Source organism: Ranitomeya imitator, chromosome 5 (assembly GCF_032444005.1).
Source record: "Ranitomeya imitator isolate aRanImi1 chromosome 5, aRanImi1.pri, whole genome shotgun sequence".
In the NCBI taxonomy this organism is placed as follows: domain Eukaryota; kingdom Metazoa; phylum Chordata; class Amphibia; order Anura; family Dendrobatidae; genus Ranitomeya; species Ranitomeya imitator.
Genome location: NC_091286.1, coordinates 438,696,758 through 438,721,125, shown reverse-complemented (window position 1 = coordinate 438,721,125; position 24,368 = coordinate 438,696,758). Strand labels below are relative to the sequence as shown.

The 24,368-nt window shown below is 41.3% G+C and overlaps 1 protein-coding gene across 1 annotated transcript in view; it reads left to right on the top strand.

The window, feature by feature from the left end:
* Nucleotides 1-24,090, top strand: part of LOC138638119 (probable cation-transporting ATPase 13A5) — a 611,270-nt gene extending 587,180 nt beyond the window's left edge. The window contains exons 27-31 of the mRNA XM_069727143.1: nt 633-805; nt 6,490-6,578; nt 12,312-12,392; nt 14,631-14,846; nt 23,743-24,090. Coding sequence (XP_069583244.1) covers nt 633-805; nt 6,490-6,578; nt 12,312-12,392; nt 14,631-14,807 — 520 coding nt within the window. The 3' untranslated portion in view covers nt 14,808-14,846; nt 23,743-24,090. The remainder of the gene's footprint in view (nt 1-632; nt 806-6,489; nt 6,579-12,311; nt 12,393-14,630; nt 14,847-23,742) is intronic.
* The last annotated feature ends 278 nt before the right edge of the window (nt 24,091-24,368 follow it).

Here is a 24,368-nt window from a genome sequence, read left to right as displayed (position 1 = left end):
CACACACGCTCCTCCATGCTGCCTCTTTTTGCGCCCTGTTGGCATAATTTGGGTCTCTTTGGTCCCAGATGACAGGCCTCTCTTGGACCAAAATTATCAGCATGTCCGTATTGACAATGTTTGCCATGCTGAATATCACTCCGTGGAGGCGTGCAGCAGACTTCCGGGTTCACTGTCTGGCTTTTTCAGCTAATTAGCATGTCTCACCTGCCTGATTGAGGCCTTTGGACATTTCCGGACATCTGCCAGTAAGTTGCGTATTTCTCGCAAGGCACACGCATGGTCCGTATGCATTCCGTATTATACGCTCTCCCATAGACTTGCATTGGCGTATTTTTTGCGCGATACGCTGACAAACGCAGCATGCTGCAATTTTGTGCGGCCGTAGAACACCGTATAGGACTAGATAGGACTAGACCCATTGAGAATCATTGTGCCGTATGTTATGCGAGTTTTACGCACGTAGTTTCTGCGCTCTTACGTACGTAAAACTCGCATGTGTGATGCCGGCCTTAGACAATTATATAGTAGATTCGATAGATTCAAGTGCTTAGCTTTTTTTATTAGATTGCATATCACTTTTGAATATTGGCTAATAATTTATTGTTCGCTATATTTATTTTTTTCTCCAGCGCCTGTCTTCTTGCTAATGAAACTTCTGACAACCAAACGATGATGATGACACATGGTCAGTCTCAGAACTTTCTGACCACCACATTGTGGCCTGTGAGCGGAATACATCTCATCATTGTTGAATATGTGTTTTCTAAAGGAAGTCCTTTTAGAAAACCAATGTATACAAATTGTAAGTGTTAATGTTATTATATGTACATATTCTGAAAAATAATAATTCTACTTGCCACGTAGCTGCATACATATATATTTGGTGTATATCAAAAGTCTAAAACTGCCAGGTTTTTGTCATATAAAGAAAAAGCGTTAGCTTATGCTCTCTTCTCAATCATTTTCCCTGTGCGTCTGATATCTCAGTGCAGTGACTGCGATGATGAATAGAGGATTTTTTAAATCAATGAGAACATTGTGGGAGCATCATACTATTGGAGGGCTGCTTGAGGGCCATAATACGTTTTGGAGTGTTATGTGGGGGACATAATATTATTTGGCGGCCTATGTGAGTACCAACATATTATTCAGAGGGCTATGTGAGGGCTATCATACTATTTGAAGGGCTACAAGGGGGCCACCATAATATTTGGAGAGCTATTTTGGAGTTATCGCACTATTTGAGGTCTATCATACTATTTGGATGGCTGCTTGGGAGGCCATTCATACTATTTTGAGGGCAACGTGGAGGGGCCATCATACTATTTGGTGTCTATCATACTATTTGAAGGGTGACTTGGGAGGCCACAATACTATTTGGAGGGTCACTTGGGGGCCATCATACTATTTGGAGGATTGCGGGGGGTCGTAATACTATTTGGAGGGCTACTTGGGGGACTATCATAATATTTGGAGGACTACTTGGGGGCTATCATATTCTTCTTACTTTTTGGAAAGCTTCTTGAGGGACCATTATACTATTTGGAGATCTATGTGAGGAATCATCATGCCATATGGAGGACTACGTGGGGCCATTATATTATTTGGTGGGCTGTGTGGGAGCCATTATACTATTTGGAGGGCTGTGTAAAGGTCTATTATACTATTTGGATGACCAATATATTATATAAAGGACTATGTGGGTACCAGGTATGCTATTTGGAAGGCTCTTTAGCAGCCAGTTATACTGTTTGGAGGGCTTTGGGGGACAGTTAAACTGTTTGGAGGACTGTATGGGGGCAGTTATACAGTTTGGAGGGCAGTGCAGAGACTATTACAATGTTTGGAGGGTTGTGTGTTGGACATTATATTGTTTAGAGGGAGGTGTGAGGATCATTATACTGTTTGGATGGCTAGTTAGGGCTATTATGCAGTGTGAAGGGTTGTGCAAGGGCCATTATACTAAGTGGAGGTTGTGAGGGGGCCATTATACTATTTTCAGAGGTATATGTGGGTCTATTATACTATTTGGAGTGCTAATGGAGGCCATTATAATATGTGAGGGCCATTATAAAATGTGAAAGGTCACCATATACTGTATAATATACATATTATATACACTATATTAAGGAAGTAATGTAAATAACTATCCCTAAAAAATCCCTTAGTATTTGGCACCTTAATCAAACAAATTGGCATCCACATGGGATGGCTGTAATATTGCCCTACTATGTGCCCTGCTATGCACCCTGCCTATAGTAAAGTGTAATTACAAACACATGCAAACACACAAACATAAAACGCCACAATATAATATAGTTCCCTGTGGGACTAATAGTCCCTTAGTCTTATAATATTGATATATAACGTATGAGAAGGCAGGTCCCAGCCACAAAACTCTCAGAAATCTATCAGCAATACATACAGTGGAGAAAAATTATATAGTCAGCCACAAATTGTGCAAGTTCTCCTACTTAAAAAGATGAGAGAGGCCTGTAATTGATATCATAGTTAGACGACAACTATGAGAGTCAAAATGAGAAAACAAATCCAGAAGATCACCTTGTGTGATTTGGCAAGATTTATTTTGCTAAATATGGTGGAAAATAATTATTGGGTCACCTACAAACATTTCTGGCTCTCACAGACCTGTAACTTCTTTATGAGGCTCCTCTGTCCTCCACTCATTACCTGTAGTAATGGCACCTGTTTGAACTTATCAGTAAAAAAAGACACCTGTCCACAGCCTCAATCTGTCACACTCCAAACTCCACTATGGTGAAGACCAAAGAGCTGTCGAAGGACACCAGAAACAAAATTGTAGCCCTGCACTAGGCTGGGAAGACTGAATCTGCAATAGGCAAGCAGCTTGTTGTGATGAAATCAACTGTAAGAGCAATAATAAGAAAATGGAAGATATACAAGACCACTGATAATCTCCCTTGATCTGGGGCCCCACACAAGATATCACCCTGTGGGGTAAAAATGATCACAAGAATGGTGAACAAAAATCCCTCAACCACAGGGGGGGACCTAGTGAATGACCTGCATAGAGCTGGAACAGCCATAACAAAGGCTACCATTAGTAACACACTATGCCGCCAGGAACGCAGATCCTGCTGTGCCAGATGTGTCCCCCTGCTTATGCCAATACATGTCTGGGCCAATCTGAAGTTTGCTAGAGAGCATTTGGATTATCCAGAAGAGTATTTGGGGAATGTAATATGGTCTGATGAAACCGAAGTAGAACTGTTTGATAGAAACTAAACTCATGTTTGGAGGAGACAGAATGCTGTTGCATCCAAAGAACACCATACCTACTGTAAAGCATGGGGGCTGTATCTCTGCAAAGGGACCAGGATGACTGATCTGTGTACATGAAAGAATGAATGGGGACATGTATTGTGAGATTTTGAGTGCAATCCTCTGTTCATCAGCAAGGGCATTTAAGATGAAACGTGGATAGGTCTTTCAGCATGATAATGATCCCAAATACACCACCAGGGCAATGAAGGAAAGGCTTCTTAAGAATCATATGAAGGTCATGGAGTAGCATAGCCAGTCTTCAGATCTCAACCCTATAGAAAACCTTTGAAGTCAGTTGAAAGTCTGTGTTGCCCAGCGACAGGCGCAAAACATCACTGCTCTAGAGGAGATCTGCGTGGAGGAATGGGCCAACATACCACCAACAGTGTGTGCCAACCTTGTGAAGACTTACAGAAAATGTTTGACCACTGTCATTACCAACAAAGGATATGTAACAAAATATTGAGAAGAACTTTTGTTAATGACCAAATACTTATTTTCCACCATAATTTGAAAAATAAATCTGCCCAAATCATACAAGGTGATTTTCTGGATTTATTTTCTCATTTTAACTCTCATAGTTGCACAATTGGTGGCTTACTAAATACTTTTTTCCCCACTGTATACAGTACAGACCAAAAGTTTGGACACACCTTCTCATTTAATGATTTTTCTGTATTTTCATGACTATGAAAATTGTACATTCACACTGAAGGCATCAAAACTATGAATTAACACATGTGGAATTATATACTTAACAAAAAAGTGTGAAACAACTGAAATTATGTCTTATATTCTAGGTTCTTCAAAGTAGCCACCTTTTGCTTTGATGACTGCTTTGCACACTCTTGGCATTCTCTTGATGGGCTTCAAGAGGTAGTTACCGGTAATGGTTTTCACTTCACAGGTGTGCCCTGTCAGGTTTAATAAGTGGGATTTCTTGCCTTAAAAATGGTGTTGCCCCTCCCCTTCATACAAAAAATTAAAAATGCTTCTTGCATATGTTATTTGTCTCACTTAACATTAATAAAATTGTTTGGATAAAAAAAAAATAAAAAAATGGTGTTGGGACCATCAGTTGTGTTGAGCAGAAGTCTGGTGGATACACAGCTGATAGTCCTACTGAACAGACTGTTAGAATTTGTATTATGGCAAAAAAGCAGCTAAGTAAAGAAAAACGAATGGCCATCATTACTTTAAGAAGTGAAGGTCAGTCAGTCCGAAAAATTGGGCAAACTTTGAAAGTGTTCCCAAGTGCAGTGGCAAAAACCATCAAGCGCTACAAAGAAACTGGCTCACATGAGGACCACCCCAGGAAAGAAAGACCAAGAGTCACCTCTGCTTCTGAGGATAAGTTTATCCAATTCACCAGCCTCAGAAATCGCAGGTTAACAGCAGCTCTGATTAGAGACCAGGTCAATGCCACACAGAGTTCTAGCAGCAGACACATCTCTACAACACCTGTTAAGAGGAGACTTTGTGCAGCAGGTCTTCATGGTAAAATAGCTGCTAGGAAACCACTGCTAAGGACAGGCAACAAGCAGAAGAGACTTATTTGGGCTAAAGAACACAAGGAATGGACATTAGACCAGTGGAAATCTGTGCTTTGGTCTGATGAGTCCAAATTTGAGATCTTTGGTTCCAACCACCGTGTCTTTGTGCGACGCAGAAAAGGTGAACGAATGGACTCTACATGACTGGTTCCCACCGTGAAGCATGGAGGAAGAGGTGTGATGGTGTGGGGGTGCTTTGCTGGTGACACTGTTGGGGATTTATTCAAAATTGAAGGCATACTAAACCAGCATGGCTACCACAGCATCTTGCAGCGGCATGCTATTCCATCCGGTTTGCGTTTAGTAGGACCATCATTTATTTTTCAACAGGACAATGACCCCAAACACACCTCCAGGCTGTGTAAGGGCTATTTGACCAAAAAGGAGAGTGATGGGGTGGTACGCCAGATGACCTGGCCTCCACAGTCACCAGACCTGAACCTAATCGAGATGGTTTGGGGTGAGCTGGACCGCAGAGTGGGCCAACAAGTGCTAAGCATCTCTGGGAACTCCTTCAAGAGAGTTGGAAGACCTTTCCCGGTGACTACCTCTTGAAGCTCATCAAGAGAATGCAAAGAGTGTGCAAAGCAGTTATCAAAGCAATAGGTGGCTACTTTGAAGAACCCAGAATATAAGACATATTTTCAGTTGTTTCACACTTTTTTTGTTAAGTATATAATTCCACATGTGTTAATTCATATTTTTGATGCCTTCAGAATGAATGTACAATTTTCATAGTCATGAAAATACAGAAAAATCTTTAAATGAGAAAACTTTTGGTCTATACTGTATATGCTCTATAAATTAATGAAATTAGTACTAATCGCATCATGGAACACTGTCCCAATGCGGGTCCCCCCACCAATTATTGGGGTTCATCAGGGGACTGAAGAGGATCCAAGGGTTACCACCAATGTGAAGTTCCCTGTGGACGCAAAGATAATGCTGTGTACAAACACAATATTTCAATTTTAAGAATCTGAAGTGTGAATCAACATTATTAGATATAAATTTAAAAAACAAAGTACTGTTTTCAGGGTTTTTTTCTTTAGTGTTTTTTTTGGACCCCTTTCTGTAAATTGATAATTTGGAACAGTAGTGTCATCATACCGTGCGTATGGAGGGTACAGTGGAGCAATTCATTGTGGGTGTATCTTACTCGGTTTGGAGGGTACATTTGTTAACATCATACATTTATTGGGGTCATGAAAAGGGGTAAAAAGGGTATTTTAGTGTGAGGGAACGCTAAGAGGCTTCAATAGAAGCTAAATTACTTTGTAAGGGCTACAAAGTTGAGAGATACGCTCTTTTGTGACCCTGTTGAATTTTTTTGGGGGGGGCGGGGGGGAATTAGGACTTCTGTTATTGGGCTCCATGATTTATATGTAAGCACATGGCTCAGCGGCTCAAGCCATCTACATTGGCAGAGCAACTGAGTTCAGTAATTGACAGCAGAGGTGACGTGAGTTGTTGACATGACATCATCTCTCCAGTAAAAATACAGAGACTGGAGATGAGTAGCACTACAATTGTATACTATATTGCATATGCATTTTATTTTTTTCTTTACAAATTGTGCAAAAATATGAAATATATTATTTTTATTTTCTGGGTTTTGCTTTAACAGATTTATTTTGTATACTAATGTTGGCCCAACTGGTTGCCTTTTTATTTATGCTGTTCGCTGACATTGAGGATCTTTATCACACCATGGAGGTATGTAAGAATGAAAAACAACCTTTTCAACTGCTTGTGTTACCTGTTTTTGTAAAAATATACACAGTAATCACATAAAATACTTGTTATGGGAAAGATATATATCTTGGTACCGTTTTAGCCAGTAGATAGAAAAATATATAGAATTGGGAGTCCTCAGTGGTTGATACCTTTTAATGGCTAACTGAAAATATGGTAACAAATTGCAAGCTTTGGAGACTATTTAGGTCCCTTCATCAGGCTTAGACTAATACAAATTCTGAAGAATCACATATTCATGCGCAATACAGCCAAGAAATAATGCTGTAGATAAGACAGGTGACGTGAAGCAGAACTACCATTATGTGAGAGTGATAAACAGTTATGTCCATAAATATTGGAACAGTTCTTAGTTAAGGAGTGTGCATAAATAAGTAATTCTTCAGAATTTGTATTAGTCTTCACCTGATGAAGAGACCTGAGTAGTCTGAAAGCTTGCAATTTCTTACCATCTTTTCAGTTAGCCATTAAAAGGTATCAACCACTGAGGACTCTCAGTTCTAAATATAAAATACTTGGGAATTGACAATCACTTTAACAGAGACACCTGCTTTTCACAAGTGAAGCTTCCCTGTTCGGAAATTAAACACGTGACCAGTACAGAATATAATTAAGTTGCCAAGGTTGATCTGTTTCAGTGTGAATCCACATAAGGCCGGGGTCACCCTTGCGTTGAATATAGACAAGTGCTATGCGATAAAACATCTCATAGCACTCAGACCAGTATTAATCTATGGGGCAGCTCCCATCACCATTTTTTTTCTTGGCCGTATTCAGCGAGCGAGTGAGATAGAGAGATTAGGTTCTCTGCCTCCTCCGCAGGTGTGCTCCGATTCTCTCTGTGCGAGAGGCTCGGAGCACAGCAGCATGACACTCGGCTCACCCTTGCAGCAGAGCTGAAGCCGAGGGTCATTTAGCACATTGCATCCGATGCTCTTGCATCGGATGACATACGCTAGTGTGACCTCGGCCTTACAATGAGAAAATCAAGCAGTTTAAGTGACTTTAAATATGTCATGGTCATCTGTGCTAGATTAGTCAGAGAGAGTATTTCCAAATCTGGCAACCCTGGGGGGTTCCTCGTGCAGTATCAAAAGAATGTTGAGAATAATGTGATCAATGAAGATCCACCAAAAGGGGATCCTGTAGAGAAAAGGATAAGAAGAGGATGTCTAGAATAATTCTAATGAATAGGCAGTACAGAGTCATGTAAATTGCAGCTGAATGGAGCAGTGTTCTTCAAAAAATATTTATGAACTCAAAACTTCTTAGCATAGATGGGTCTGTAACAGCAACTGATTTGAGTGCCTATGTTCGGGAAAATTAAAGAATCTAATGGGTAAAAAAAAGCTCTAAAATGTCATCACTGAGCAATGGAAAAAACATTCTTGGTGAGATGAATCCTAATTTCTGTTGCACTAAGCTCATACAGTTAGGGCCAGAAATATTTGGACAGTGACACAAGTTTTGTTATTTTAGCTGTTTACAAAAACATGTTCAGAAATACAATTATATATATAATATGGGCTGAAAGTGCACACTCCCAGCTGCAATATGATAGTTTCCACATCCAAATCGGAGAAAGGGTTTAGGAATCATAGCTCTGTAATGCATAGCGTCCTCTTTTTCAAGGGACCAAAAGTAATTGGACAATGGACTCTAAGGGCTGCAATTAACTCTGAAGGTGTCTCCCTCGTTAACCTGTAATCAATGAAGTAGTTAAAAGGTCAGGGGTGGATTCCAGGTGTGTGGTTTTGCATTTGGAAGCTGTTGCTGTGAGCAGGCAACATGCGGTCAAAGGAACTCTCAATTGAGGTGAAGCAGAACATCCTGAGGCTGAAAAAAAAGAAAAAATCCATCAGAGAGATAGCAGACATGATTGGAGTAGCAAAATCAACAGTTGGGTACATTCTGAGAAAAAAGGAATTGACTGGTGAGCTTGGGAACTCAAAAAGGCCTGGGCGTCCACGGATGACAACAGTGGTGGATGATCGCCGCATACTTAATTTGGTGTAGAAGAACCCGTTCACAACATCAACTGAAGTCCAGAACACTCTCAGTGAAGTAGGTGTATCTGTCTCTAAGTCAACAGTAAAGAGAAGACTCCATGACAGTAAATACAAAGGGTTCACATCTAGATGCAAACCATTCATCAATAACAAAAATAGACAGGCCAGAGTTAAATTTGCAGAAAAACACCTCAAGAAGCCAGCTCAGTTCTGGAAAAGTATTCTATGGACAGATGAGACAAAGATCAACCTGTACCAGAATGATGGGAAGAAAAAAGTTTGGAGAAGAAAGGGAACGGCACATGATCCAAGGCACACCACATCCTCTGTAAAACATGGTGGAGGCAACGTGATGGCATGGGCATGCATGGCTTTCAATGGCACTGGGTCACTTGTGTTTATTGATGACATAAGAGCAGACAAGAGTAGCCGGATGAATTCTGAAGTGTACCGGGATATACTTTCAGCCCAGATTCAGCCAAATGCTGCAAAGTTGATTGGACGGCGCTTCATAGTACAGATGGACAATGACCCCAAGCATACAGCCAAAGCTACCCAGGAGGTCATGAGTGCCAAAAAGTGGAGCATTCTGCAATGGCCAAGTCAATCTCCAGATCTAAACCCAATTGAGCATGCATTTCACTTGCTCAAATCCAGACTTAAGACGGAAAGACCCACAAACAAGCAAGACCTGAAGGCTGCGGCTGTAAAGGCCTGGCAAAGCATTAAGAAGGAGGAAACCCAGCATTTGGTGATGTCCATGGGTTCCAGACTTAAGGCAGTGATTGCCTCCAAAGGATTTGCAACAAAATATTGAAAATAAAAATATTTTGTTTGGGTTATGTTTATTTGTCCAATTACTTTTGACCTCCTAAAATGTGGAGTGTTTGTAAAGAAATGTGTACAATTCCTACATTTTCTATCAGATATTTTTGTTCAACCCTTCAAATTAAACGTTACAATCTGCACTTGAATTCTGTTGTAGAGGTTTCATTTTAAATCCAATGTGGTGGCATGCAGAGCCCAACTCGCGAAAATTGTGTCACTGTCCAAATATTTCTGGCCCTAACTTTATGAGGATCAAAACTTGGAGTCCGAAGCCTGAATGAATTCAGTGGATTGCCATCAAATCTATCCAGAGAATGGTGAAAGTATAGACATAGATATATGAAAGGAAGAATGGGTGTGCTACAGGATAGTAGCATTCACTAGTTTGGACAGAGTCCTTAGAAAAAATTACATTTATGCTTCACTGTCATCTATTTGTATTCACTGTCAAAAATGTCTAACCTTAATTCAGAAATGTATATCAATGGCCATTCGTGATCAATATTGTTAAGGCAGCAAATCTCTCTAAATGTTATTGGACTGAAGTTATTATACTGTACAGGTCATGTACAGTTTGGGTGAAAATCTATAAATATAGTTTACTAGCTGAAGAGCCCGGCGTTGCCTGGGCATAGTAAATATCTGTGGTTAGTTATAGCACCTCACTTTTCTTATTTTCCCATCACCCCTCTCATTTAACACCTCACTTCTCTCATTTTCCCCCTCACTCCTCTTATTTTCCTTCTCACTCCTCTCATTCCCCCCTCACTCCTCTCATTCCCCCTAACACTTGTCATTTCGACCTCACATCTGTCATTTTCCGATCATTACACTATTTTCCCTCACTCCTCTCATTTTGCACTTACACCTTTTCATTTTCACCTCACACCTCTCATTTTCACCTCACACCTCTCATTTTCCCCTCAGTATATACATTTTTGTCATCTCCCTTATATATAGAATACACCTGTATGTCATCTCCTGTATATAGTATATACCTGTGTGTCATCTCCTATATATAGTAAATAACTGTATGTAATCTTCCCTGTAAATAGTATATACCTGCTGTATGTCATCTGCTCCTGAATATTGTATATACCTATGTGTCATTTCCTCCTGTATATAGTATATACCTTTATGTCATCTCTTCTGTATATAGTATATACTTGTATGTCATCTCCTCCTATATATAGTATATTCCTGTATGTCATCTCCTGTATATAGTATATACCTGTATGTCATCTCCCCTGTATATAGTATATACCTGCTGTATGTCACCTCCTCTATATACCTATGTGTCATCTCCTCTTTTATATAGTATATACCTGTATGTCATCTCCTCCTGTATATAGTATATACGTGTGTCATCTCCTCCTGTATATAGTATATACCTTTATGTCATCTCCTCCTATATATAGTATATACCTGTATGTCATCTCCTCCTGGATATAGTATATACCTGTAAGTCATCTCCTCCTGTATATAGTATATACCTGTGTGTCATCTGCTCCTGTATATAGTATATACCTGTGTGTCATCTCCCCTGTATATACTAAATACCTGTATGTCATCTCCTCCTGTATATAGCATATATCTGTGTGTCATCTCCCCCTGTATTAGATCTCGTTCACACAGTATTTTTACCTCAGTATTTGTAAGCTAAATTGGCAGCCTGATAAATCCCCAGCCAACAGGAAGCCCTCCCCCTTGCAGTATATATTAGCTCACAAATACACATAATAGACAGGTCTTGTGACTAACAGCTGTCATATTTCCTATATGGTATATTTGTTGCGCTTGTAGTTTGTCTGCTTATTAATCAGATTTTTATTTTGAAGAATAATACCAGACTTGTGTGTGTTTCAGGGCGAGTTTCATGTGTCAAGGTGTGTGTGTTGAGTTGCGTGTGGCAACATGCATGTAGCGACTTTTGTGAGGTGAGTTTTGTGTGGCGACATGCGTGTAGCAACTTTTTGTGTGTCAAGTTGCATGTGACAGGTTAGTGTAGCAACTTCTGTGCAGCAAGTCTTGCGTTGCGCATGGCGAGTTTTGTGCGTGGTGAGTTTTATGTGTGATGCATTTTGAGTATGTGCAAGTTTTGTGTGAGGCAACTTTTGCATGTGTTGCAACTTTGTGCATGTGGCAAATTTTCCGCGTGTGCAAGTTTTGCGTGTGGTGAGTTTTCCATGAGGTGAATTTTGCACGTGTGGCTAGTTTTGCGTGAGTCTAGTATTGCATGTGACGAGTTTTGCATGTGACAAATTTTGTGCGTGGCGAGTTTTGAGTGGTGACTTTTGTGTTTCGACTTTTATGTGGCGAGGTTGGTGTATGTGTGGTGAAATGTGTGCTGAGGGTGGTATATGTGTTCCAGCACGTGGTAGTGTGTGGAGCATTTTGTGTGTGTGTTCATAACCCCGTGTGTGGTGAGTATCCCATGTCGGGGCCCCACCTTAGCAATTGTACGGTATATACTCTTTGGCGCCATCGCTCTCATTCTTTAAGTCCCCCTTGTTCACATCTGGCAGCTGTCAATTTGCCTCCAACACTTTTCCTTTCACTTTTTCCCCATTATGTAGATAGGGGCAAAATTGTTTGGTGAATTGAAACGCGCGCGGTTAAAATTTCACCTCACAACATAGCCTATGACGCTCTCGGGGTCCAGACGTGTGACTGTGCAAAATGTTTTGGCTGTAGCTGCGACGGTGTAGATGCCAATCCCGGACATACACACACACACCCACACACACACACATTCAGCTTTGTATATTAGATTATATTTGCAATAGTAAAGTACTGGATCTATCGATTATCTTTGAATTTGACATTCTGAATTGTTGCTTTTTCTCTCTTTTGCTAGCTTGTCTGCACTCCCTATTACTGGAGGATGGAAATATTCGGAATGCTTATCATACTTTTTGCTGTTTCGTACAGTGTAGAGGTAAATTAATTGGCTTCATTTGCAAATATCTATTTAATGAGCTATACCACTGACAAGCCTATATCTAGGAGGGATGGCATGTAGCAAAATTAAAAATGGACCCTAAAATATAATATGTGGAGAGTGGGAACCCTTTCAAACATTTGCTATGAGGTCCAGCATTTCCTCGTTTCTTTTTGCCTCTGACAAACCTGAATTTTATAAGTAGTATATAGGCTAGTTATCTAAGGATCCTTTCACCCTGCATTCAGTGGTATGGTCGAGGCAAACTGAGATTCGGGCGTATGCATCGGCAGGGCCATTGACTATAATAGTGCAGACGGAGTCAACATACGCATGTCTGGGTTGTCGTATAGGTCTGAAAATAATACACAGCAGAGCACATATTGAATCCGTCTGCACAATTATAGTCAGTGACTCAGTCGGTCAAGTTTACAGGGAGTTTGGACGTAAAATCCGATGGGAGCATTGAACTTGGCAAAGAACACAGTGTGAAAGCACCACAAGAAACTTCATTGCATTTCCATCTCATTTGTTTGTGGCTGCAGCGGAAGTCAAGTGGAATCCAGGTTTCAGACAAGGAATGGGGGCTCATAAAAATCTCAGTCCAGCCCCAGATAAAGGGCAAGCAATAGGGTACTTAACTATTACAGTGATAGGATCATCTTGTTTTTTAATACAGGAGCATTAATTTCTGACATAAAGCCTTTTCTCATCCTAATAGTTTTTTTTTCGTTCTAGAAATGAAAAGCACATAACAAATGTAAAAAAAACAAACAGCATATTATTTTCAGCAGTCAGCTGCAAGCCTGTTTCCATGTAGTGCAAAGGGTGAAAAAACAATACTCCAAAACACCGCAGAATTCTTTATTTTAGCAGGTCATTCCTGGGCCAGAGCTATTGCCTATTCATAGACTCAGGACGTCATGATGAGCTCAAAATACATTACACACTAAAATTCTTATTAAATCAACTAACATTCTGTTTTAGATGTATGTGAATTGAGCAAGAATATGTTAATTATGCTGTAGCCAATAATTGCCTACAGCATACCTGTCCAGCCAGAGCAAAAATCTCAGAGACTCCTTTCAAGCACCACATTTCTTTTTTTTCAGCATTGGAGTGATGTTTCTAATTTAAGGTCTCTGTCTCCAGTCCTATACTCACCCTCCGGCGTCTTCACCTTTCCTCGGAATCAGAGTGGCGCCATCTTGTGACAGCAAAGTCTGACAGGCTGGAAGTCAGAAGTTACATCACCAGCTCTCAATGCATCTCTAAGAGAGCCCAAAGGAGGCTATCATAGACCTATACTGAGTTGTGGCCTCTAGCTCGCTCCTTGATGTAATAATGTAAAGAAGTCACCACCATTTAGATGGTGATCAGTCTTAAACATACTAAAATAGACTATATTAAGGAAAAAAGAGGCATCACCTATAAGAATCAATATTTTATTATGAAACACTAGATCGATTTGGCAGGGATCAAACTGCTGGACACTGAGAGGAGAGGTGATGTTAAAAGGTTAAGATAGCGGCAGATGAGTATAAAAGTAGGGTCAGGGGCACTAGATTGGAAGCACCACTCCAGCGGTAAAATAAAATAACATATTATCGTGTGGTGTTTTCATTGTTTGCAGCCAACATTAGTGTGATGATATGGTATACAGATGCAGTATATACAGCTCTACCTAAACTATATGTTTAGTTTGTATGCAGCAAGATTCTTAGTCTCCCTAAAGGTGGCTTCAGGAAGTACAGTTTTTCATTTAACCTTATCGGTCTGTGCGAGAAGCAGTACATAATACCCTATGATATATGATATATTATGACATTTGTAAGAGACATGAGCCTAGTAAATGAAAAATATGTTAAGTTGAATGTGCCATTAAACTGATGCAGTTTATTTTTTTTTCCATGAAGCCATATTTTTAAATGACTATTTTACGAATTCTCCTAAATTAATGACAATGTGTTATATAATACTAATAAGGGCAGAGACAGACTGCCATATTTCTCGTGCGAGAATCGCATCGCATCGCACTGCATGGACTGGCCTGGTACCTGTCCTGACCTGAGCAAGACAGTATGATATATTTCTATGGAGCTGTCAAGCTCAGGTCAGGAGAGCCGACAGCCAGTATGAGTTTTGCGATGCGATTCTCACACGAGAAATACGGCAGTCTGTCTCTGCCCTAAGATAAATTATGTGATATTACTAATTATTGGTCATTTTCTCAAGGTATTTGTGTACAACAGAGAACTTTGGTTGATCATAAAGAAGATTTTTGGCTACAAATCAAAGAGCCAGTACAAGAAAATTCAATGGGTTTTGGATCAACATAACGACAGTTCTTTCAGAAAAGACACATTTCCCGGAAAGAATCAGTATTCAGTACTAGAAAAAGACTGTGTTTAGTAGATCATTCAGTAACACAGAACAAAAGGCCAAGTAGAGGTAAAATATTGCTATACATACACAGTATATAAATACAGTAGCTTGCGAAAGTATTCACCCCTTGGCATTTTTTTTGTTTTGCTACCACACAACCTAGAATTTCACTGCTTTTTTTAGAGTTTGCATCAGTTCATGTAAAGAGCATGCCTATTACTGTGAACATTTTGTTTTCTTTTTATTGTGAAACAAATAGGACAAAATAACTGAAAAAATGTCAGTGTGCTTAACTATTCACATCCCTAAAGTCAGCATTTTGTAGAGCCTCCTTTTGTGGCAATTACAGCTTCAAGTCGCTTTGGATAAGTCTCTATGAGCTTTCCACATCTTCCCACTGGGATATTTGCCCATTCCTCAAGGCAAAACTGCTCCAGCTGTTTCAAGTTAGAAGGTTTCCAATGGTGTAAGGCAATCTTTAAGTATGGCCACACATTCTCAATTGTATTAAGGTCTGGGCTTTGACTAGGCCTTTCCAAAGAATTTACACATTTCTCCTTAAATCACTAGAGTATTGCTTTAGCAGTATGCTTTGGGTCATTGTCTTGTTGGAAGGTGAACCTCCATCCCAGTCTCAAGTCACTAACAGGCTTAAACATTTTTTGCACAAGAATATCCCTCTATTTTGTATCATCCATCTTCCCTCGACTTGGATCATGACTCAGATTATTTTCCTTGTCAATGCTGCCGAAACACATTCCCACAGCATGATGCTGCCACAAACATGTTTTACTGTGGGGATGATGTTATTGGGGTGATGAGCTGTGTTGGTTTGGCACCAGACATACTGTTTAGTTTAATTTGGACTCATCTGATCACAGTACCTTCCTCCATAGACTTGGGGAGCCTCCCACATGTCTTTCGGAAAGCTCATAATGAGCCTTACATTTTTTGTGTGTAAGTAAAGCCTTTTTTTCTGCCCACTGTTCCATAAAGGTCACCTCTATGGAGTGTACGGATTATTGTGATCGTATGGATAGATACTCCAGTCTCTACTTGGGAACTCTGCAGCTCCTTCAGGGTTACCTTTGATCTTTGCCCTGCCTCTCTGACTAATGTCCTCCTTGTCCATGCTGAGAGTTTTGGTGGGCAACCCTCTCTTGGCAGGTCTGTTGTAGTACCATGTTCTTTCCATTTTATGATAATGGATTTGATGGTGCTCCAGGGGATCATCAGAGATTGGGGTATTTTTTTTAAACTTAATCCTGATTTGGACTTCTCTACAACTTTGTCCCTGACTGGTTTGGAGACATCCATGGTCTTCATGGTATTTGGTTTGGAGTGTCTCTTACTTAATGGTTTTGCAGCCTCTATTGCCTTTTAGACAAGATGTGAATACTGACACACCATGTGACATTTAGATTGCACACAGGGGGATTTCATGTTACTAAGCAAGTGACTTATGAAGGTAATTGCTTGCAACAGAAATGTTTAGTGGCTTTACAGGAAAAGGGGTGAGTGCATATGCATATGCTAATTTAGGCCTATATGCCTTTATGAGTTATTTGATCCCATAAATTTAATTTATGCCTATTTTCCTTACTTCACTTGACCCACTTAGACTATTTAGTGCTGACACATCATACAAATTGGATTACAAAGATATTTAAATGCAGGTTGTGATGCAACAAAATAGGTAAAAAGCCAAGGGAGGTGAATACTTTCACGAGCCACTGCATATGTATATACAGTGGGTACTGAAAGTATTCAGACCCCTCTAAATTTTTCACTCATTGTATAATTGCAGCCATTTGATAAATTCAAAAAAGTTCATTTTTTCACATTAATGGACACTCTGCACCCCATCTTGACTGAAAAAGAAAAACAGAAATGTAGAAGTTTTTGCAAATTTAATAAAAAGAAAAACTGAAATAACACATAGTGATAGGTATTCAGACCCTTGGCTCAGACACTCATATTTAAGTCACATGTTGTCCATTTCCTTGTGAACCTCCTTGAGATGGTTCTACTGCTTCATTGGAGTCCAGTTGTGTTTAATTAAATTGATAAGACTTGATTTAACCCCTTCCCGACCCATGACGCCACGTAGGCGTCATGAAAGTCGGTGCCATTCCGACCCATGACGCCTATGCGGCGTCATGGAAAGATCGCGTCCCTGCAGATCGGGTGAAAGGGTTAACTCCCATTTCACCCGATCTGCAGGGACAGGGGGAGTGGTAGTTTAGCCCAGGGGGGGTGGCTTCACCCCCTCGTGGCTACGATCGCTCTGATTGGCTGTTGAAAGTGAAACTGCCAATCAGAGCGATTTGTAATATTTCACCCATTATAACGGGTGAAATATTACAATCCAGCCATGGCCGATGCTGAAATATCATCGGCCATGGCTGGAAATACTAGTGTGCCCCCACCCCACCCCACCGATCGCCCCCGCAGCCCCCCGATCTGGCCGGTACACTGCTCCGGCTCCCCTCCATCCAGTGCTCCGCTCCCCCCCGTGCTCGTGTCTGCTCCCCCCGTGCTCCAATCACCCCCCCGTGCTCCAATCACCCCCCTGCACTCCGATCCACCCCCCCCGTGCTCCGTTCCACCCCCCCGTGCTCCATTCCAGCCCCCCGTGCTCCGTTCCACGCCCCCCGCGCTCCGTTCCACCCCTCCCGCGCTCCGATTCCCCCCCCCGTGCTCCGATCCCCCCCCCGTGCTCCGATCCCCCCCCCCCGTGGTCCCCCCCCCACCCTATCATACTTACCGATCCAGCCGTGGTCCCGTCCGTCTTCTGCCGGGCGCCGCCATCTTCCAAAATGGCGGGCGCATGCGCAGTGCGCCCGCCGAATCTGCCGGCCGGCAGATTCGTTCCAAAGTGCATTTTGATCACTGAGATATAATCTATCTCAGTGATCAAAATAAAAAAAATAATAAATGACCCCCCCCCTTTGTCACCCCCATAGGTAGGGACAATAAAAAAATAAAGAAATTTTTTTTTTTCCACTAATGTTAGAATAGGGTTAGGGTTAGGGGTAGGGTTAGGGTTAGGGGTAGGGTTAGGGCTAGGGGTAGGGTTAGGGGTAGGGTTAGGGTTAGGGGTAGGGTTAGGGGTAGGGTTAGGGGTAGGGTTAGGGCTAGGGTTAGGGCTAGGGTTAGGGTTAGGAATGTGCACACGTATTCTGGTCCTCTGCGGATTTTTCCGCTGCGGATTTGATAAATCCGCAGTGCTAAACCGCTGCGGATTTATGGCGGATTTACCGCGTTTTTTTCTGCGCATTTCACTGCGGTTTTACAATTGCGATTTTCTATTGGAGCAGTTGTAAAACCGCTGCGGAATCCGCACAAAGAAGTGACATGCTGCGGAATGTAAACCGCTGCGTTTCCGTGCAGTTTTTCCGCAGCATGTGTACAGCGATTTTTGTTTCCCGTAGGTTTACATTGAACTGTACACTCATGGGAAACTGCTGCGGATCCGCAGCGTTTTCCGCAGCGTGTGCACATACCTTTAGAATTAGGCTATGTGCACACGGTGCGGATTTGGCTGCGGATTCGCAGCAGTGTTCCATCAGGTTTACAGTACCATGTAAACATATGAAAAACCAAATCCGCTGTGCCCATGGTGCGGAAAATACCGCGCGGGAACGCTGCGTTGTATTTTCCGCAGCATGTCAATTCTTTGTGCAGATTCCGCAGCGTTTTACACCTGTTCCTCAATAGGAATCCGCAGGTGAAATCCGCACAAAAAACACTGGAAATCCGCGGAAAATCCGCAGGTAAAACACAGTGCCTTTTACCCGCAGATTTTTCAAAAATGGTGCGGAAATATCTCACACGAATCCGCAACGTGGGCACATAGCCTTAGGGTTAGGGTTGGAATTAGGGTTGTGGTTAGGGTTAGGGGTGTGTTGGGGTTAGTGTTGTGGTTAGGGGTGTGTTGGGGTTAGGGTTGTGATTAGGGTTATGGCTACAGTTGGGATTAGGGTTAGGGGTGTGTTGGGGTTAGTGTTGGAGTTAGAATTGAGGGGTTACCACTGTTTAGGCACATCAGGGGTCTCCAACATGGCGCCACCATTGATTCCAGCCAATCTCGTATTCAAAAAGTCAAATGGTGCTCCCTCACTTCCGAGCCCTGACGTGTGCCCAAACAGTGGTTTACCCCCACATATGGGGTACCAGCATACTCAGGACAAACTGCGCAACAATTACTGGGGTCCAATTTCTCCTGTTACCCTTGTGAATCTAAAAAAATGCTTGCTAAAACATAATTTTTGAGGAAAGAAAAATGATTTTTTATTTTCACGGCTCTGCGTTGTAAACGTCTGTGAAGCACTTGGAGGTTCAAAGTGCTCACCACATATCTATATAAGTTCCTTGGGGGGTCTAGTTTCTAAAATGGGGTCACTTGTGGGGGGTTTCTACTGTTTAGGCACACCAGGGGCTCTGCAAACGCAACGTGACACCCGCAGACCATTCCATCAAAGTCTGCATTTCAAAAGTCACTACTTCCCTTCTGAGCCCCGACGTGTGCCCAAACAGTGGTTTACCCCCACATATGGGGTATCAGCGTACTCAGGAAAAACTGGACAACAACTTTTGGGGTCCAATTTCTCCTGTAACCCTTGGGAAAATAAAAAATTCTGGGCTAAATAATTATTTTTGAAGAAAGAAAACGTATTTATTATTTTGACGGCTCTGCATTATAAACTTCTATGAAGCACTTGGGGGTTCAAAGTGCTCATCACACATCTAGATAAGTTCCTTTCAGGGTCTAGTTTCCAAAATGGGGTCACTTGTGGGGGGTTTCTACTGTTTAGGCACATCAGGGGCTCTGCAAACGCAACGTGACGCCCGCAGAGCATTCCATCAAAGTCTGCATTTCAAAACGTCACTACTTCAATTCCAAGCCCCGGCATGTGCCCAAACAGTAGTTTACCCCCACATATGGGGTATCACCGTACTCAGGAGAAACTGGAAAACAAATATTGGGGTCAAATTTCTCCTGTTACCCTTGGGAAAATTAAAAAATTCTGGGCTAAATAATTATTTTTGAGGAAAGAAAACGTATTTATTATTTTCACGGCTCTGCATTATAAACTTCTATGAAGCACTTGGGGGTTCAAAGTGCTCACCACACATCTAGATAAGTTCCTTTGGGGGTCTAGTTTCCAAAATGGGGTCACTTGTGGGGGGTTTCTACTGTTAAGCCACATCAGGGGCTCTGCAAACGCAACGTGACGCCCACAGAGCATTCCATCAAAGTCTGCATTTCAAAACGTCACTACTTCACTTCCGAGCCCCGGCATGTGCCCAAACAGTGATTTACCCCCACATATGGGGTATCAGCGTACTCAGGAGAAACTGGAAAACAACTTTTGGGGTCAAATTTCTCCTGTTACCCTTGGGAAAATAAAAAATTGCAGGCTAAAAGATCATTTTTGAGAAATAATTTTTTTTTTATTTTCATGGCTCTGAGTTATAAACATCTGTGAAGCACTTGGGGGTTCAAAGTCCTCACCACACATCTAGATTAGTTCCTTTGGGGGTCTAGTTTCTAAAATGGTGTCATTTCTGGGGGATCTCCAATGTTTAGGCACACAGGGGCTCTCCAAACGTGACATGGTGTCCGCTAATGATTGGAGCTAATTTTCCATTTAAAAAGCCAAATGGCGTGCCATCCCTTCCGAGCCCTGCCGTGCGCCCAAACAGTGGTTTACCCCCACATATGGGGTATCAGCGTACTCAGGACAAACTGGACAACAATATTTGGGGTCCAATTTCTCCTATTATCCTTGGCAAAATAGGAAATTCCAGGCTAAAAAATCATTTTTGAGGAAAGAAAAATTATTTTTTATTTTCATGGCTGTGCGTTATAAACTTCTGTGAAGCACCTGGGGGTTTAAAGTGCTCAATATGCATCTAGATAAGTTCCTTGGGGGGTCTAGTTTTCAAAATGGGGTCACTTGTGCGGGAGCTCCAATGTTTAGGCACACAGGGGCTCTCCAAACGCGACATGGTGTCCGCTAACAATTGGAGCTAATTTTCCATTCAAAAAGTCAAATGGCGCGCCTTCTCTTCCGAGCCCTGCCGAGTGCCCAAACAGTGGTTTACCCCCACATATGAGGTATCGGCGTACTCGGGAGAAATTGCCCAACAAATTTTATGATCCATTTTATCCTACTGCCCATGTGAAAATGAAAAAATTGAGGCGAAAAGAATTTTTTTGTGAAAAAAAATTACTTTTTCATTTTTACAGATCAATTTGTGAAGCACCTGAGGGTTTACAGTGCTCACTACGCATCTAAATTAGTTCCTTGGGGGGTCTAGTTTCCAAAATGGGGTCACTTGTGGGGGAGCGCCAATGTTTAGGCACACAGGAGCTATCCAAACGCGACATGGTGTCCGCTAACGATGGAAATAATTTTTCATTCAAAAAGTCAAATGGCGCTCCTTCCCTTCCGAGCCTTACCATGTGCCCAAACAGTGGTTTACCTCCACATGTGAGGTATTGGTGTACTCAGGAGAAATTGCCCAACACATTTTAGGATCCATTTTATCCTGTTGCCCATGTGAAAATGAAAAAATTGAGGCTAAAAGAATTTTTTTGTGAAAAAAAAGTACTTTTTCATTTTTATGGATCAATTTGTGAAGCACCTGGGGGTTCAAAGTGCTCACTATGCATCTAGATAAATTCCTTGGGGCGTCTTGTTTCCAAAATGGGGTCACTTGTGGGGGAGCTCCAATTTTTAGGCAAACGGGGGCTCTCCAAACGTGACATGGTGTCCGCTAAAGAGTGGAGCCAATTTTTGATTCAAAAAGTCAAATGGCGCTCCTTCCCTTCCAAGCCCTGCCGTGCGCCCAAACAGTGGTTTACCCCCACATATGAGGTATCAGCGTACTCAGGACAAATTGGAAAACAACTTTCGTGGTTCAGTTTCTCCTTTTACCATTGGGAAAATAAAAAAATTGTTGCTAAAAGATAATTTTTGTGACTAAAAAGTTAAATGTTCATTTTTTCCTTCCATGTTGCTTCTGCTGCTGTGAAGCACCTGAAGGGTTAATAAACTTCTTGAATGTGGTTTTGAGTACCTTGAGGGGTGCAGTTTTTAGAATGGTGTCACTTTTGGGTATTTTCAGCCATATAGACCCCTCAAACTGACTTCAAATGTGAGGTGGTCCCTAAAAAAAATGGTTTTGTAAATTTCGTTGTAAAAATGACAAATCGCTGGTCGAATTTTAACCCTTATAACTTCCTAACAAAAAAAAATTTTGTTTCCAAAATTGTGCTGATGTAAAGTAAACATGTGGGAAATGTTATTTATTAACTATTTTGTGTCACATATCTCTCTGGTTTAACAGAATAAAAATTCAAAATGTGAAAATTGCGAAATTTTCAAAATTTTCGCCAAATTTCCGTGTTTATCACAAATAAATGCAGAATTTATTGACCTAAATTTACCACTAACATGAAGCCCAATATGTCACGAAAAAACAATCTCAGAACCGCTAGGATCCGTTGAAGCGTTCCTGAGTTATTACCTCATAAAGGGACACTGGTCAGAATTGCAAAAAACGGCAAGGTCTTTAAGGTCAAAATAGGCTGGGTCTTGAAGGGGTTAAAAAAGGTACACACCTGTCTATATAAAACCTCACAGCTCACAGTGCATGTCAGACCAAATGAGAATCATGAAGTCAAAGGAACTGGCCAAGGAGTTCAAAGACAGAATTGTGGCAAGGCACAAATCTGGCCAAGGTTACAACAGAATTTCTACAGTACTCAAGGTTCCTAAGCGCACAGTGTCCTCCATAATCTTTAAGTGGAAGACGTTTGGGACCACTAGAAGTCTTTCTAGACCTGGCCTTCCAGACAAACTGAGCAATTATGGGACAAGAGCCTTGGTAAGAGTGGTAAAGAAGAACCCCAAGATCACTGAGCCTCAGCTCCAGAGATGCAGTAGGGAGATGGGAGAAAGTTCCACAAAATCAACTATCACTGCAGCCCTCCACCAGTCAGGCCTTTATGGCAGAGTGGCCGGACAGAAGCCTCACCTCAGTGAAAGACATATGAAAGCCTGCATAGAGTTTTCTTAAAAACACATGCGCTGCTCATCACCTTCCCAATACACTTCCAACAGTGGAACATGGTAGTGGCAGCATCATGCTATGAGGGTGTTTTTCAGCTGCAGGGACAGGACGACTGGTTGTCATTGGAGGAAACATGAATGCGGCCAAGTACAGAGACATCCTGCATGAAAACCTCTTCCAGAGTGCTCTGGACCTCAGACTTGGCTGAAGGTTCACCTTCCAACAAGACAATGACCTTAAGCACACAGCTAAACTAGCAAAGGAGTGACTTCAGAACAACTCTGTGACCATTCTTTATTGGCCCAGCCAGAGCCCTGACCTAAACCCAATTGAGCATCTCTGGAGAGACCTGAAAATGGCTGTCCACCAACGTTGACCATACAACCTACAAGGAAGAATGGCAAAATATTCCCATGAAGACTCATGGCTGTACTAGCTCAAAAGGGTGCTTCTGCTCAATACTGAGCAAAGGGTCTGAATACTTATGACCGTGTGATATTTCAGTTTTTCTTTTTTTATAAATTTGCAAAACTTACTACATTTTTGTTTTTTTCAGTCAAGATGGGGTGCAGAGTGTACATTAATGAGAAAAAAAAATGAACTTTTTTTGAATTTACCAAATGGCAGCAATGAAACAAAGAGTGAAAAATTTAAAGTAGTCTGAATACTCTCTGTACCCACTGTGTGTACTGTATATATACATACACTCTATGTTTTAATATTTTTCTGAATTGTATATGATGATCTGGTTGCCATTTAAAAGCTGGATTACTCATGTAATAAACATAAAGCAAAGCAGATTTTCCAACATATTCAAAAAAAGTAATGTTATGCAACACAAAATTTCAAGTATTGCATTATATCTACTGTATTTCAGCTTTATGAAGAATGAAGTACTGAACACAGACACCAAGTACATTGTCAGCAAGCAATGTCCTAACATTACAATTGGTTGCATGTCCTAACATTACAATGGGTTGCTTGAAGACGCAAAGATGGTTGAGAAAAGATGAGTTCACCCCTTCATGGGTGTTTTTTTTCCAGAATATAGCAACTATATCTTAGCTGTAAATATGAAATATTCAGTACAATGCAAACAATGCATTTATATTCAATTATCTTCTTTTTTTCTGGTTAGTGTCTGTTTTTTCAAATGCAACATGGTGTACGGTAGTTTTTTCTTAATTCAATTTCTGGTAGTTTTCTTTATAAATCTCCATTTTTTAAATATGAATAGATTTTTTGTGGTAATTTTAAAGGAATCTATCCTTAAGTTTGACCCATGCTTCACAATAAATGCACAATATGCGCATGTAGCCTAAGTGCATTCTCCAGCCCACTGTACTTAACACTTCATTTGCATAGTGCTAAAATAGGGATTTCACAAATTTAGGCAACAGGTTGACAATTAAAGGTACCAGAGAGTTCATCTTTCACTGTGATATATGTTTAAAAGAGGGTTTAAAGTATGGAGGAGTGGGTCAAACTTACTGACAAATTTCC